The sequence below is a fragment of the Dermacentor albipictus genome, chromosome 2 (genome assembly GCF_038994185.2).
Source record: "Dermacentor albipictus isolate Rhodes 1998 colony chromosome 2, USDA_Dalb.pri_finalv2, whole genome shotgun sequence".
Lineage (NCBI taxonomy): Eukaryota > Metazoa > Arthropoda > Arachnida > Ixodida > Ixodidae > Dermacentor > Dermacentor albipictus.
Window position 1 is genome coordinate 69,627,297 of NC_091822.1, and position 14,092 is coordinate 69,641,388.

Below are 14,092 nucleotides of genomic sequence, written 5' to 3' on the forward strand. Positions count from 1 at the left end.
AAGATGCGAGCAAGAACATATTAACCGGGAAAATGTGTGATCTGAAGTAATTAAAAATTTGTGGGGGGGGGACAGACCCAGCTCTAGTTGACATCTACGTAATTCGAAGTGTTGCACAAATCATTACGGCACCGCATCGAGCTGGTGGAGCTTCAGCAGCCCATGACGCGTTTGTTGTTTTGCCATTACGTAGTGTATTGAGACCGGACGGGACACTGAGACGAAATCGAAATGGTGGGTGATGCCGAATGCTGCCAATGCGAAATGTAATGCTCGCATTGCGCCGCCTGAAGCAAGGAACCGCACTGTGTACTAAAAGCGTGCAGTAGGCTTTTAACCACACTGCGCCCCATGTGCTTTAGAACAGACCTATAGACGAAGATGCTTACTGCAGTGGAACTGACTATAGTGAGGAAGCCCTTCATTATAACCATAAAACTACAGTTAAACCTCAATATAATGAAATTTTTGATATAACAAATATCTTGCTTTTCTCAACCTCTTGTCCATAGAACAGCATGCACTTAGAACCTCAATATAACGAAGTGTGTTTGTAGACCATCTAAATATAATTAAATTTCACTGCCGCCGCCACGGAGTGTCGAGACAATAAATGGAAACTTCCGCAGATGCAGATGGGGAAATGATTTAATTACAAGCGGCTGTTCACAAACGCACCTCTAAAATCGCACAACAAGAGCGACCGCTAAAGTGGAGCTGCATCATGTTCGGTATAAGGTCCAAGTCCGATAAGATCCTTTTGCACCCAGCACAATGTTTGCTTTAATATACGAGTGAAAGTGTGTGAGGGCGGAGACAAAGGAAGGGAGAAGACAGCCCGAGGTAACCTGATCAAGCGCACGTGATGCGAGGCAGGTGGGTGGGGGGGCTATGTTTGCGCACGTTTCGTTTTCTGGCATGCGTCTCGGCTGTGGCTGCGCATGGCTGCAAGTGCAGCTGAGCGCATACGCAGCCATGGGTCCTGCTTTAGAGGTAATCTACCGCATGTGCAAAGAGCGGGCGTGCCGAGACGACGTGACATCATGTAAGCTGTCTTCCAGCACATATAGTATTGGAGGTTGTGTAATCTCAAGTTTCGGAGACTTGGTGGAGTGAGAGGCAAACGGAGCATTCGCTCCCCGTTGCTGGTGCTTTTCCTGATAGTGTTGTCCCAGTGTGGGCGACACTATCAGCCGCAGGGTCGGAGCGCACATGAAAGCGTGGCTGGCTTCATGTCATACCACTGATGTGAAGACTTTGTCGACATGGCATGAAACCGTATCGTTCGTCGCCAACTCCTAAATGTATCAAGATGAATTGTGTTCTCATTCAAATTTGCTTTTTTCAATTGTCTGGTAATTCAGAAAATTCTCCGGCCCCTTTCCAAGTAAGAAAAATCGATCAGTGACTGTACTTATTTGCATAAAAGATTCAACTTCAATAGAACGAAATTTCAATATAACAAAGCAAATCGCCTTCTTTACCAACTTCAGTATGTCGAGGTTTAACTGTACATTGACGTATAAGATCAGCCGATACAGAACCTCTGTAATAGCTTATATTTTCATCTGGTTTCGTGGTGCTGTGGAAAAGCATAAGGTTCGCGAGTGAGGTGGCCAGAGTTGAAAATCGCGTTATGGAAAAGTTTTCTTTTTCTTTTTTTAATGTTGCTGCATTGTTTCTTTTTCTTTTTTTGTTTGAATTCTGCCATACTTGTTCTTTAGTCCTATGCTTTGTCATTCACCTGACCAGGGTGTCTACCAACCGGGAAAACCGGGAATTCTCAGGGAATTTGAACAGTCTGGAAAAACTCCGGGAAAACTCAGGGAATTTGTGCTTCTATCAGGGAAAATTAGCTGTAACTTTATTGAAAGGGAACGAAAGTCGTGTTAATGCTGGCTCCAGTAACAGAGGAATAGCAATGAATCGTCATTGACGCCGTGTCATTGGCACGATGTATTGCCAGAGTAATTAACGACCGATTTTTTAGACGCCCGATTTTTTGGACATGCCCGATAATTTGCACGGTTTTGTGGCACCAGCACGTACTCCATATAGTCAATGTATATTGCCCTGACTGCAGGTCTGAAATGGCATTAATCAAAGCCGCCACCGCCGCTATTTTGATTATCTCGCCGCCTCGAACCGGCACTCTCGCAGGCAGATCCGCTGGCAGCCGTAACCACCACCGCGGCAACGTTAGGCCTAGCTGCTATTTTTTTTTTTTTTAGCTATTAAGCTTCTTGCCGTGCGGTGCCGTGTTTTTCATTGAAAGAATTCGCCGCTATCACCAATGGCACCGACTCCGCCTTTGTAATCCTCGCAATTGGCTTTGAAGCTCGCAGAGCACAGCGGGTTGCGTAATGCCAGTCTCCGAAAGTTAGCTTCGCCTCATACATTATTGTTAGGCGGTGAAGCATAACAAGCGTGGGAAGGGGCAATTGTCACGGGACACAGTATGTATTCCTTAATTACACATGCGTGCACCCCGTCTCCTGTCACAGTACAAGCCCTGATATGGCTAATAAGCGTACTGGCAGGCCTTCAGAGCTTTTTCAGACGTGCCTGTGGTAATTTTAGCCCTTAAAGGCAGTTAAAGACATGCATTAATTTTTTTTCAGACTGCCCGGTTTTTTTTTTTTTTCAGTTTTTTTTTGCGGCCTCTTGGAAGTCCGAAAAATCAAATGTTGACTGTACAACTGACCAAGAGGATGCTTCAGACGATCCAAGTGGTGAAAGCGTGGTAGAAGGAGGATGAGAACAGAAAGGACCGACGCACTGAGGAATTAACGGGACAGGAAGGGTGCCACCGCCTTTTAGAAGGAGCTTGAGCTAAAAAAAACTAAGTGATGGCTGACGCTGAGACACAGGTGTCCCTCATCCAAACCAAAATAAATTGTCTAAGCAGTGAAACCCAACACTGAGATGTTGTGTACGGGCTGAGAGTATGTCAGGACAGTTGAGGTTGACTTCCCAGCTGCTGAGAGAGAACCTTAGTTGTGACAAAGTTCAGGACCTCATACAGATGAGCTTGCTATCAGTTGACAGAAATAGCTTATATTAAAAAAATATTTACTTATGTATGCATCTCCTTTTCATTCGTATTTGAAAATGTTCGACTCAATTTGGAATGGGCTTTACCATTGCTTTCGCTGTGCATTTTACTAACACCTTCCTTCTGTTTTCTTTTTAAATAAAATAGATATTACTCCTTACTATTCAAACTGGATTAAATCATTTTTTTGTTTCAGCATGCTTACTAGAGAGTGACAGCATCGGGCAACGTGGTGTCAGCCTGGCTTGACATAAAACAAAGTTCTGGCTCATTCAGGGAATTTCGCAAAGGTGCTCAGGGAAAACCTGGAAAACTCAGGGAATTTGGAAATGTCAACTTGGTAGACACCCTGCCCGACACTGAGAGCTCCTGCCAAGAGGAGCAAAGTGACCCATTGCGTAGCCCAGGAGGTTGGGACCTTTGGTAGATGCCGCTTTAGCGGCCGCAGACCAATGAATAATGACGTCTTGTTACGTTGTTACTGTGCGCCCCAGTGGGACTGCTCCACCTTCATCCATTGACTAGGAAAACTAGGGGACAAAAGGCCCTCCTCAATTTAGCAACTGTATGGTGAGGGGACCCGTCAAAATAGCATATAGACTATTATGATGGGTCCCCTCACCGTATTGCGTGCCTATCGCTATAGGGTTCGCGGCAAAAGCTGTGAATGCGGCCTGCGATGACCCGGGAGGAGATTTGATGATAACGTAATAAGAAACTGAGTGCGCGCCATTGTTTTCACGTGTAGAGTATTGCAGTGAAGATGCTGCGGCAGATGGTTACTGTCCTTGATCGCGCATTGTCTTGTTTACATACAATCTAGTGGCTGGAAAACCTATCATACGATCACAGTTTGGCGATGTACTATACATTGATGCCAAAATATTGTGTTTTTTGAAAACATATGAACCGGTAAGCAGGCAAGCATAGCTCGGTTGGTTCATCTTTTTTGTGTTCTCGACCGTGAACATTGTGATGCTGAGAAATCTTATCTAATGGGATCATATTGTCACGTGGTGGTGACGTTGAAGAACACAGTAGCAATACTGTGAAAGACAAAACCAACCTTTATTGGGCGAACCTGTGCCCACAAAAACAGGCTACACTTATAGCACAACGATAGTGGCGAACACGGTCGGCGATCGTCGAAAATCTGATCAACGGGTCAAGCGCGTCGGCTTTTATACATCAATCGTCGAATGTTCTAGACTAATCGTTGGGACCCACGTGCCTTCACAAAGTTCTACACCATTCGCGTCAGGCGATGAAATCAGATAACATAAGGTTCGGCGACAACAGAAAGCGGATAGAAGCATCGATAACTTTCGAGAAACTTTGGATACATGCAGGCGCGTCCCGCGCTGTGCGATAACATTTGTTAGGCGGCGAAATGTGGTGCCCGATAAATATAAGTGCACGTGTCAATATCAACGAGGTTACACTGTAGTCGCTGGCCGAGAGCCGCTTCAGTTCTGATTTGACAAATGTGCTTACTGTGGTTGTTGCCAGTAAACTGTTGCATTACTTTCTGTGCATAAGTTTGCCCAATGAAAATTTTGATTCTTTCTTAATTGTTTCTGAATTTCTTTTTATAGTGCTCTTGCTTCTTCACTCACTAGACAATGAAGTCACGGATATAACTACGGTGCAGCATAGATGCACAATGCGCACGGCGCAGTTGCGCTACACTGACAATAAGTGAGCACACTACAGTCTAGCATCGGCTGCGTTGGGGATAGAACATTAAGCCAAAATGAGGCGCGTTGTACTGACTGTGCTTGACTGTGTTTTTCTTCCCATCAGTGTGACCAGCAACGTGGCCAGCAATGGCCGCTGCGTGAATAAAACGTGTCCTATTTCACACCAGAGCCCCTAGACCAGAGTGCATCGCCCACTATTTTTGCTGGCTGGCAGCGTGCTGGCCTACAGTTCGGGTGCACCGAGCTTGCGCCTTCGCTAACTGAAAAAGCACACGCTTGCCTCATGCATGTGTCCATGCGCTGCTGCAACAATGAATCACATTGCTGCTGCAGACCACGTTCAATGCGCTGAACTAAACAAAAAACAAATATTTAGCTATCCTTGCATTGTCGCCGTGATGTATCCGAATTTGCTGGCAGCTCCCTGGCATGCCGGAAATGCCTGACTACATCTGGGCGCCTGGACAGTATGCGTCAGCAAAATGCAGTTGCTGAAATTTGTGGACGTAGGTACACGCACAGCTGGCACATACTACATACAAGTGCTCAGGCAGCCAGTCCCTGATCTTTTACGTATCTGGCTCTGCGTATTAGACTTTCAAAGTGCAGCGTGCTCCAGAGATACTGTGCAGTGTGGAAGCATGAACAAGTGTGTTGGCATCTAACAGCAGCACAGTGCTATGCAGGCTTGGACAGTGGATCAAGGCCAATGCGTACCTTCACTCCCGGGAGTACTCTTCTAGTGTCACCAACTTCAAGCAGCTTGAAGCCAGGGTGAGTGCACAAGTTGGGCAGCTTTGAAACTCGCACTTGGCTTCATACCAAAGTCCACATCCAGTGGAGTGTTTTCATATAAGCGAAGCTGCAGAATTTTAGTTTATGAAAACTCGTAACTTGCATGGATTACTGCTGACCTTTCCCTGTAGCTATTTTCAACGATGCTCTTGTTGCAGCTAGCACCGTTGAAAAACCTAGAAGTTAATCTTGACATTAAAACCGCAAGGTAAATGCAAAAAGTGCAACATTTCAAGAAAGCGTTCATGCCTGTTCAAGGGCGCAGAAGTCATAGTGTGCTGAAAGTTAGAGGGGACATGAAGGGGCATTAGAGTTGTGTGTGAACAAAGTTACATGGGTGGGAGTTAATTGGGTGCGTCGTGGAAAATTGCCAGTTTCGTTAATTGCTTGCCTGGGCCTCTGGCGTGTTCTAGGAAATTTCTGTGGGCTAGTTGGACTAACATTTTCCCTGGAAGGTGAGTGGTGATTCCTCCAGTTCGCATGCATCCGAAATGCATCTGAAACATGGGCAAGGTGTTCTCAGTTGAAGGAATTTGATTCTGTCGGGGCTCTTCGAAACACTGTGTCGGACTGCTCTGTTGGTGCTTCATGCTGAGGCTGATCAGTGCACACCATGCTGAAATCTGACAGATGACTCTGCTGAATTTGGGTGCTGTCATAGTCAGGTATGTTTCCGAATGGCCTATAATCTATACATTTTCAATGTGCCTTTAGCAAAGGTAGGAATTATAAGCCCTCATAGGATCGCCCATGCCCAAATGCCACATTTCATGTTGTCCTAAAGAAAGACGCCATATAACACGACATGACAGACTTCCCAAGCTCAATATGCACACCAGGACACACACATAGCGCTTTGCTCTCTTTGGAATTCCATTGGAAAGGAGAGTATGTTATGGGTTTAGGCAGCTTATACCGGGGGCAGGGTTTAATATATCCGTAAGGTCTGCACGAGGTACTTCATTTATTTTTAAAATATACCCAAGAGCTGCCTGACTCTGCAATCTGGTATGAAATAATTTTGTGTAAAAGTTAGGGGCCTGGGCCTTGCAAACATTCTCTTGGAACTGCAATGTGCAATTGAGTTGGTGCTGCACAACTTTTCCAAAGCAAAAAAAAATTCAAGTACAACTCATCCGCAATGACTACCCAAGTGTGCGAATAGCCGAAGCGAGTCACGTACAAAGCGAGGCATGTACTGCAGCCGAGCTCCTCTCTCACGCTTTGCTCTAAACACGCTGCACCGTCTAGCACCGGCGCCTCAAAATTAGCGTGAAGTCCTTTGCGTGGCCTCAGAGAATGCACCTGTGGCATGTCGGTGCGTATGGGCCAGGTGCTGCAGCCGAGCTCCTCTCTCATGCTTCCGTATGGACACGCTGCATTACCTAACTGGGCACTCGTGAAGTCCTGGTGTTGCCTCCGACGTGCATGGAGCACTGGTGCAGGGACGGGCATTCGTGGCACATCACGCAAGGAGAGTAGAGCTGCTGCGCTTGAAGAACTCACGTGATGTGGGTTTGAGTTAAATTGGAACATTTCTGAAATATTTTGCCGCAAAAAGTACTTCAATGTTCGGCAGAAGCAGAGTTATTGGCAATCAAAGGTCGCTTGTGATCCCCTTCGCGGTGCTCCGACTCCTCCTTTGATAATGTTGTGCACTGTGAAGGTTACGGCAGAGCGGGGCGTGCCTACAATGCCTCGCCTACTGAACGTCACCGTGGCGCGCAGTTGAAATGTGATTTTGGATATTCACGTAAACGCCACTATTTCCAATTTTGGTGCCCACGTAGCACCAAAGGCAGTTGTCCTCGGCGAGCTGCAGTGCGCTCAGCGAGCAGACTCGTCGCAGCGTTCAGATTATCTAAGCTTCCCGGCAGACCGCAGCTTTGTGCACGACAGGTCTTGAGTGCACGCTTGCACTCAAATGCTTCAGTCTGGCTGTGCTGCATGGTGCGGACCGGCTTTTCCCTGCACCAGCATGTCTGGAGGATAGTAAGCACATCTAATACCTCTGTCACACGGGAAGATTTAATGTCATTCGAATCTAATGGCATTCGCATATAATCCCACTAATCGGAATTTACACTGGAAAATTTAATGTCATTAAAATGGAATGACATTTGCCATCGAATGAGTTAGGGAAACTCATTCGCATTCGATTTTGAACCAAATGTATGCTCTTGACCCCAGATAGACAACAGCGACACGCAACACGAAAAAAAAATGCATGCATCAGCAAAGTCTGGAGATATTTTTTTTAGTTATAAAAAGGAATAATTATTTTTGCTGTGATGATATTTTCACCATGGGCTGTGCTCAAGCGCTATTACTCTTTGCATCAGGAGTCTGAGTCTGTCGTGGCGGTCGGCCACATTGGATGTGTTGATCGAAGTGCTTTTAGTTGCGAATAATTGGCGTCAAAATATTTTCGTCTGTTTTAAAAGTACTCGCAAAAGCTCTTAAATGCGTTTAATAGGCACAAATTTCCTTGAATTTAACAAATTTTGTTCCAGATTGTCATTGCTATTATTTGCAAATGCCATTATACTTTACTGTGTAGCACCACAAGAGACCAAATGGCATTCGATTCGAATGACATTAAATCTTCCCGTGCAACAGGGGTATAACTTGAGTACTTTGAAGTGCTTTCAATAGCTCAATACGAAGTGAAGTCTGCCAAAGCGTCTAGCCAGGGGCGGCCAGGAGTGAGTGCACACTTTTCAAGCATGTGTGTGCTCTGAGCTTAAGTTTCGCGCAATTGGAGGCTAGTTGAGTGTAAAGAAATAATCGAAATTAGTGAGATCCGACGGCTGGAACACCAATAAGCAGGGTGGCCAAAGTTTCGTTCTTATGCAGGCAGCTGCAGGCGAGCATGAGCAGATGATAGTTGGCTTCTTCAAGAAGTACATAGGTGTTATAAATATTTGAAAAGAGATTTTCATTTACTTCAGCCTGTTTATTAAACTGCGTCGATGAATATACACAGTAACAGTAGGAAGAAATGCACTGATCCAAACAGTCTTTGATTGATGTCAGCTATTCGCCAATATCAGTGGCGTATGGGAATTTGCTGTGTTTTGAAATAAAGCATCCAGAAAAGGGTGAGGAGCAGGCTTCTGCGTTTAAGAAAAAGGCGACTTGACGATCCACATGCAAGCTTCATACGCCACGCACGAATGCAAAATTTGGCTGAGATGTCCGCTGCAGCGTATGCCATGCACAGACTTTTTTCACCAAGCCCAAGGTGTGGTTGAGGACCCCTTTAAGGGCCTTCAATTTATCGAAGGCTGCTGTGAACAAGGTTAGGCCCACATTTTTAGACTGTACTCTCTTCATGATTGGATTCTACTTTTGGTGGGATAGCTAGATAGCTTGAAAGGAAACTAATCTGACAATGCCAAGAAGTCTACTACATTTGCATAAATAGTGCTTCTCATGAGTGCACTGTCCCATGAACCTGTGAACATGTTTAATGCAGCCTCAGCTTGCAAACAATGTGGAGATCCTTACATCACTGGGGGAGGCATACTACCACATGGGAGACTACACCAGCGCCACAACTACCTTGGAGAGGGTAAGTGCCTTTTTTTTTCTCTCACAGAAGTGGCCGTTGTCAGTCCTTTCAGCTCTCGACATGTCCAAATGCCAACATGGGGATCGCTCCACATGACTGTCTAACCTCCTACAAACTATGTAGACGTTTCAATAACTGTGTGGAGGTTGTCTGAATGTTTCTTTAGCACTTGCAACAGTCGTAAAGTACTAACATGAACTAGAAGAAATTCGAGTGCAGCGTGTTCCATTTAGACAAATATCGTTGCTATTCCAAAGCTGGGTTCTAGATGTAAGCACACAAGTACTTACATCTAGATTTAGGTGCATGCAAAGAAACCTGGGCTGTTGAAATTAATTTGCTTGAACGTGCTTTGGGACGTAGAATGCATGATTTGATTTAATTTCTTGTGTTTCTGTTTCAAAGTTTTTCTACGTATATTTGGTTAGATGTATGCTGTGTTTGCTTGCCCATGCCATAAATGCGCATTATATTGCTAGACTATTGAATCTGTTGGCATGGCTCACGTCAGGTCTTACGTTCTTGACTAAATTATTCCTCGGTGTTTTGTAGACAGCCGCCCGCAAACAAATGTATGAAAACATAACATTCTCAGCGCATGCCTTTTGTCCTAAATATTCGCAGACTGTTAAATATTAAAAGCACAAAACAGTATCAGTGCTTGAACCTGAAAGTGATGTAATTTTTTGCCGCGGCTCATTATGGGCAGCGTAGTGCTGCCTGTGCAATCTCGGTACGGGCGCCGCACGGCATGCTTTCAAGAGCACCAAAAATTTCAACCTCCCCCCCCCCACATATTCCGCGTCAACGTCAGTTGGACCTGCATGTATTTAGAACACCATCTGAGCAGTACAGGCGCTACGCTAAACCTTGCTATTGCAGTCAGTGCTTAACCCTTCGGGCGAAAAACTGCCCGTCTTTTTCGTTTGTAAGCATTCTTGTGATTTGTTGGGTTAACGTCATTGCTACTCTCACTGGGGCACTGTTGCGTAAGCCTACTTGTGGATTTGGTGCCCCTGTGCTCTTTCGTTTCCTGCGTAAATTTCGGCCAAATAAAGTTTACTATTACTGTTACTAACTACACTGCATACACGCATTGCTCAAAGCCTGTATTTGAATATGGCCTATAACCCCTTCCATGCCACGCTATTATTCAGAATGCCTACCAAAAGTAGCCAATTTATTTACTAAAGAATATTTATAAAAAAAAACAATGTAGGCAAAATCTTAAGCAACTATTTATACAAGATATCAACCATTTATTGTAAGAAATAAATCTTAGCATCACTATGCAAAAGAATTGGAAGTAAATGAAAAGTGTTGTTGGTGAGAAAGTGAAAATCACAATAAACTGGAAACTATTGCAGACAAGCTGAGCTCGTCTTTGGCCATGCTTTAGCAGAAATGTGCAGACGAACCCACCTTGTCTGTGGCATGGAAGGCGATAAGGAAGTATTTAACTTGCCCCCAAAGCAGAACTCCGGTGCCACCATTAGCAGCAGAAGCCATTTTCCCTCAAGGAAGATGGGAAGACCTAACATCAAGAAACATATCAACGGGGTTCCACTGCATATTTGTGGGGTGGGGTTTGTCAGCGTGCACCACTCCACACGTCTGCTTTCTTGCAAACCACCACCATCGGAATGTATCGACCGTGTCCGAGAACTGAACGCACAAGCATGTGCTCAGCTGCTGAACCACCATGGTCAGTGCACAATAAGGCCAGTATAACGTAAAACTATGCCAATCTGTATTTATTCCATATCGGCCGTTAGCCCTCCATTATGGGTCACAAGTGGCTCGGGCCCTGCCCATGTGGGCGTGGCGCTCGCCCACGTGGGCTGGACCCGAGCCAGCCTGACGTATCACGGAGGGCCAATGGCCGATTTGGAATAGGAACAGATTGGAATAGCTTTATGTTACACCGACCCAAGATGCAGACAGGAGCATTGTCTAACCTAACTAGCCTTTACTATGCAATGAAGCACAGTCATAGTGTTTCGTGGGATGAATAATAATTCATTCATTTTAAATAATTTAGCCAATTTTAATTAATACATTTTTTTTAAATAACAAAGTGCTTCATCCCATAAAAATTTGCTACAGCTAGATTTTGTTCTACTATACTTGTAACTAAGAGCCTAGGTTTCTTGCTTGATTGCTCAAGGACAGGAACTTTCATAATTTTTTCCTCTTGTGTAAAATGTCGAGCAATGCTTTTCGCAGTATAATAGTTTTCAATCAAAACAAAAACGAAGCGCTACGTAATGAAAGCAGCCACTTGTTGATGTGGCTGCTTTCTTTTTTCTCACAATTTCAGTACAATGTCAGTCACTTCTGTCAATGCGGTTGATCAAATTAATTCTTTGCGCGCAGGTGCACGCTCTGGATCCACATCTGCTTCGAGGCATGGACGTATATGCAGCCCTGCTGGCCAAGGAGAAGAAAGTCAAGGAACTTGAGTCGTGAGACTTGCCCTTCCTTGCATTCTGCATTAAGCAATGCGTTCCACCATTGCTGCCTAAGCGATGACTAGATTGTAGTTGGTCTTCATCGTCGTGAGCCTATTTTATTCCCAGTGCAACATAAAGGCCTCTCACTGCAATGTCCAGTCGCCCCCTTGTCTTGCATCAGCTTACACCATCCCATGTCTGCTAATTTCGTAGCGTCATCACTTTACCCTCTTCTGTCGTTAATTGTTGGCCTATCCTTTGCACTCATTATGTAACCGTAATATGAAACTGGTTATCTGCCCTACGCATTAAACATACTGCCTAACTCCATTGTTTTCTCTGAATCACAACTAGAATATCAGCTACCTGCATTTGCTTTCTAATTCTGTACGCCCATCTTCACGTCTCTTAGTGTCACACCAATTATTTTCTGTGTTGCCGTTCGTTGCACAGTTCTTAACTTAGTCTCAAGCTTTCTAAAGTTTATCCTCCCAGCTGTTCTTACCCCTTCTTGCCTTGAGCGTCTTTCTTCGGGGAGTGTTGCTGTGCAGCATGATGTCCAGGCACAAGTGCCCACAGAGCTGTTGTTATGTCGACCCTAAGTCAGATGGTGTTCTCACCCCTTTTCTCGTAGCAGAAGCACAAACGGAAGCCCAGCTGTGCGTATTGAAGAAATTTAAATGTCGCTAACCACTTGATTCCTGTGCATTACAGTGATGCGTTATGTTGCATTTCCAAATGATGTGTTGGAGGATGCAGGCGTGCTGCTAAAAAATTACTGAGTGTTGTTGGTGGGGCTGTCATTGGTTCTTTCATTTTATTTGGAGAATTACTGTGTTGCTGACCAGAAGTCTAGCTGCTGAATGATTTCACATAAACTGAATGTTGTGGTAAATTGTAGCAACAGGTATGTTTGACCCTCTCTGTTAAGCTACTGACTCATCTGTGTTAAAAGTTCACAAAAAAGATGGCATTTCACGGCAAATGCAACCTGATGCCACATCTGAGCTCTTTACTTGCCTGTTCTTTCTGGAATAAAGTTGAAGTGGGCATTATCTGCAGGAACTGGCAAGCAAAACGGTTAAGATTTTGTAGTAATGTAATGTTGGCCCCATCTCTCACTGTAGCAGCAAAGCATGAGGTACACGTACTGTTTCATCCTAACAGTGACAATAGTAGCACTATTCTCCTGCACCATAATCAGCATCACTTTGTCTTAGTCATTGCTTGGGCAAAACATGGTACATGCCACGTTTTGCTGTTACAGTCAATGCCACTACAGCATTCCTGCAAAATTCTCATCTCTTTGTCTGCTGTCACCACGGATGGTCTGCACTTCTGATTTGTTCTTGAAAAAAAACACAGGCAAGTAATGCACCCAAACGTGGCCTTAAACCGCATGCACTCTAAGAGGCTGCTTCAGCACGAATGAGCCAGTGGTTGGACAGGGAGGGCCATCTGTACTTGGTGGTCTCATTTAGGCAACACTTTACAGAAGCCTGCATTGCCTGTTTGCCTTTCTCACAGGCTCTCCTCACAGCTCATGTCGGTGAACAGCAGGAGCCCCGAGCCATGGATAGTGATGGCCTACCTGTGCTATGTCACCAAGAAGGGCAACCGGGCCATCTACTTCTCCCAGAAGGTAGCACACCCTGCACGGCTGCCTCTCTCGACACCTCCCCCTTCGAGGGAACAATAAAGACCAATCTGAGTAGAGCTAAAGTGAAAATTTGATCCTCTACAATCTCCAGAGGCTGTCTTTTCGCTGGGAACACAGCTTTCACGGTGCAGGAGAATGATGCAAACATAAGCACAGTGTGAATGGATGGCATGCCAACTTGTCATTCCCCTGACCGATCTGCCACCGTTCTTATCAATGTGCAATGCAGGCATGCACGCTGAACCCACGCCACGTGGAGGCTCTCCTGCTTAAGGGCACAGTGCTGCTGGAGCTGCACAAGGTCCACGAGGCCATCGCCCACTTTGGCGAGGTGTTCAAGGTTGCACCGTACCGGCACGAGGCCTATAAAGGTGCGTGTGTGTATAATGGAGAAAGAGAGAGAACCAGCACCTAGGTAGTGCTGTGAGCTGGTTCACACTTTTCTCCCCAGCAGTCACGTGCCTTCAATAAATAGAGATATTGATTAATTGGTTCCATGGATCTACATTATACGCAAAACATCCTACCTTATGAAGAATCACTACCACTGATTTGCATTGGCATCATTTACTTAATGTTCCGACACACCACAGTGAAAGGCTAACAGGTGCAGTGACAGTATGACGAATGTGATGGGAAACCATTAAACTGATTGCCTATATTGCTGAAACTCGACTTTTGAACCGCTACACCAAGTTTGGTAAAATTTGCTGGAGTAGTGACTTAATTTTAATCTGGTAGCACATGCTTAGCATCTCATTACTGTAGCCCAAGTGTTAAAAACTGCATGTCACTGCATGCATGTCACTGCATGTCACTGCAAAAACTGCATGCATGTCATAATGGGTGAATCAT

The 14,092-nt window shown here is 45.1% G+C and overlaps 1 protein-coding gene across 2 annotated transcripts in view; it reads left to right on the top strand.

Moving 5' to 3' along the window:
* Positions 1 to 14,092, top strand: part of APC7 (anaphase-promoting complex subunit 7) — a 46,383-nt gene that overhangs the window by 12,460 nt on the left and 19,831 nt on the right. For both annotated transcript variants that reach the window (XM_065439933.1, XM_065439932.1), the window contains exons 7-11: positions 5,442 to 5,529; positions 9,029 to 9,124; positions 11,501 to 11,589; positions 13,105 to 13,219; positions 13,467 to 13,608. In XM_065439933.1, coding sequence (XP_065296005.1) covers positions 5,442 to 5,529; positions 9,029 to 9,124; positions 11,501 to 11,589; positions 13,105 to 13,219; positions 13,467 to 13,608 — 530 coding nt within the window. The remainder of the gene's footprint in view (positions 1 to 5,441; positions 5,530 to 9,028; positions 9,125 to 11,500; positions 11,590 to 13,104; positions 13,220 to 13,466; positions 13,609 to 14,092) is intronic.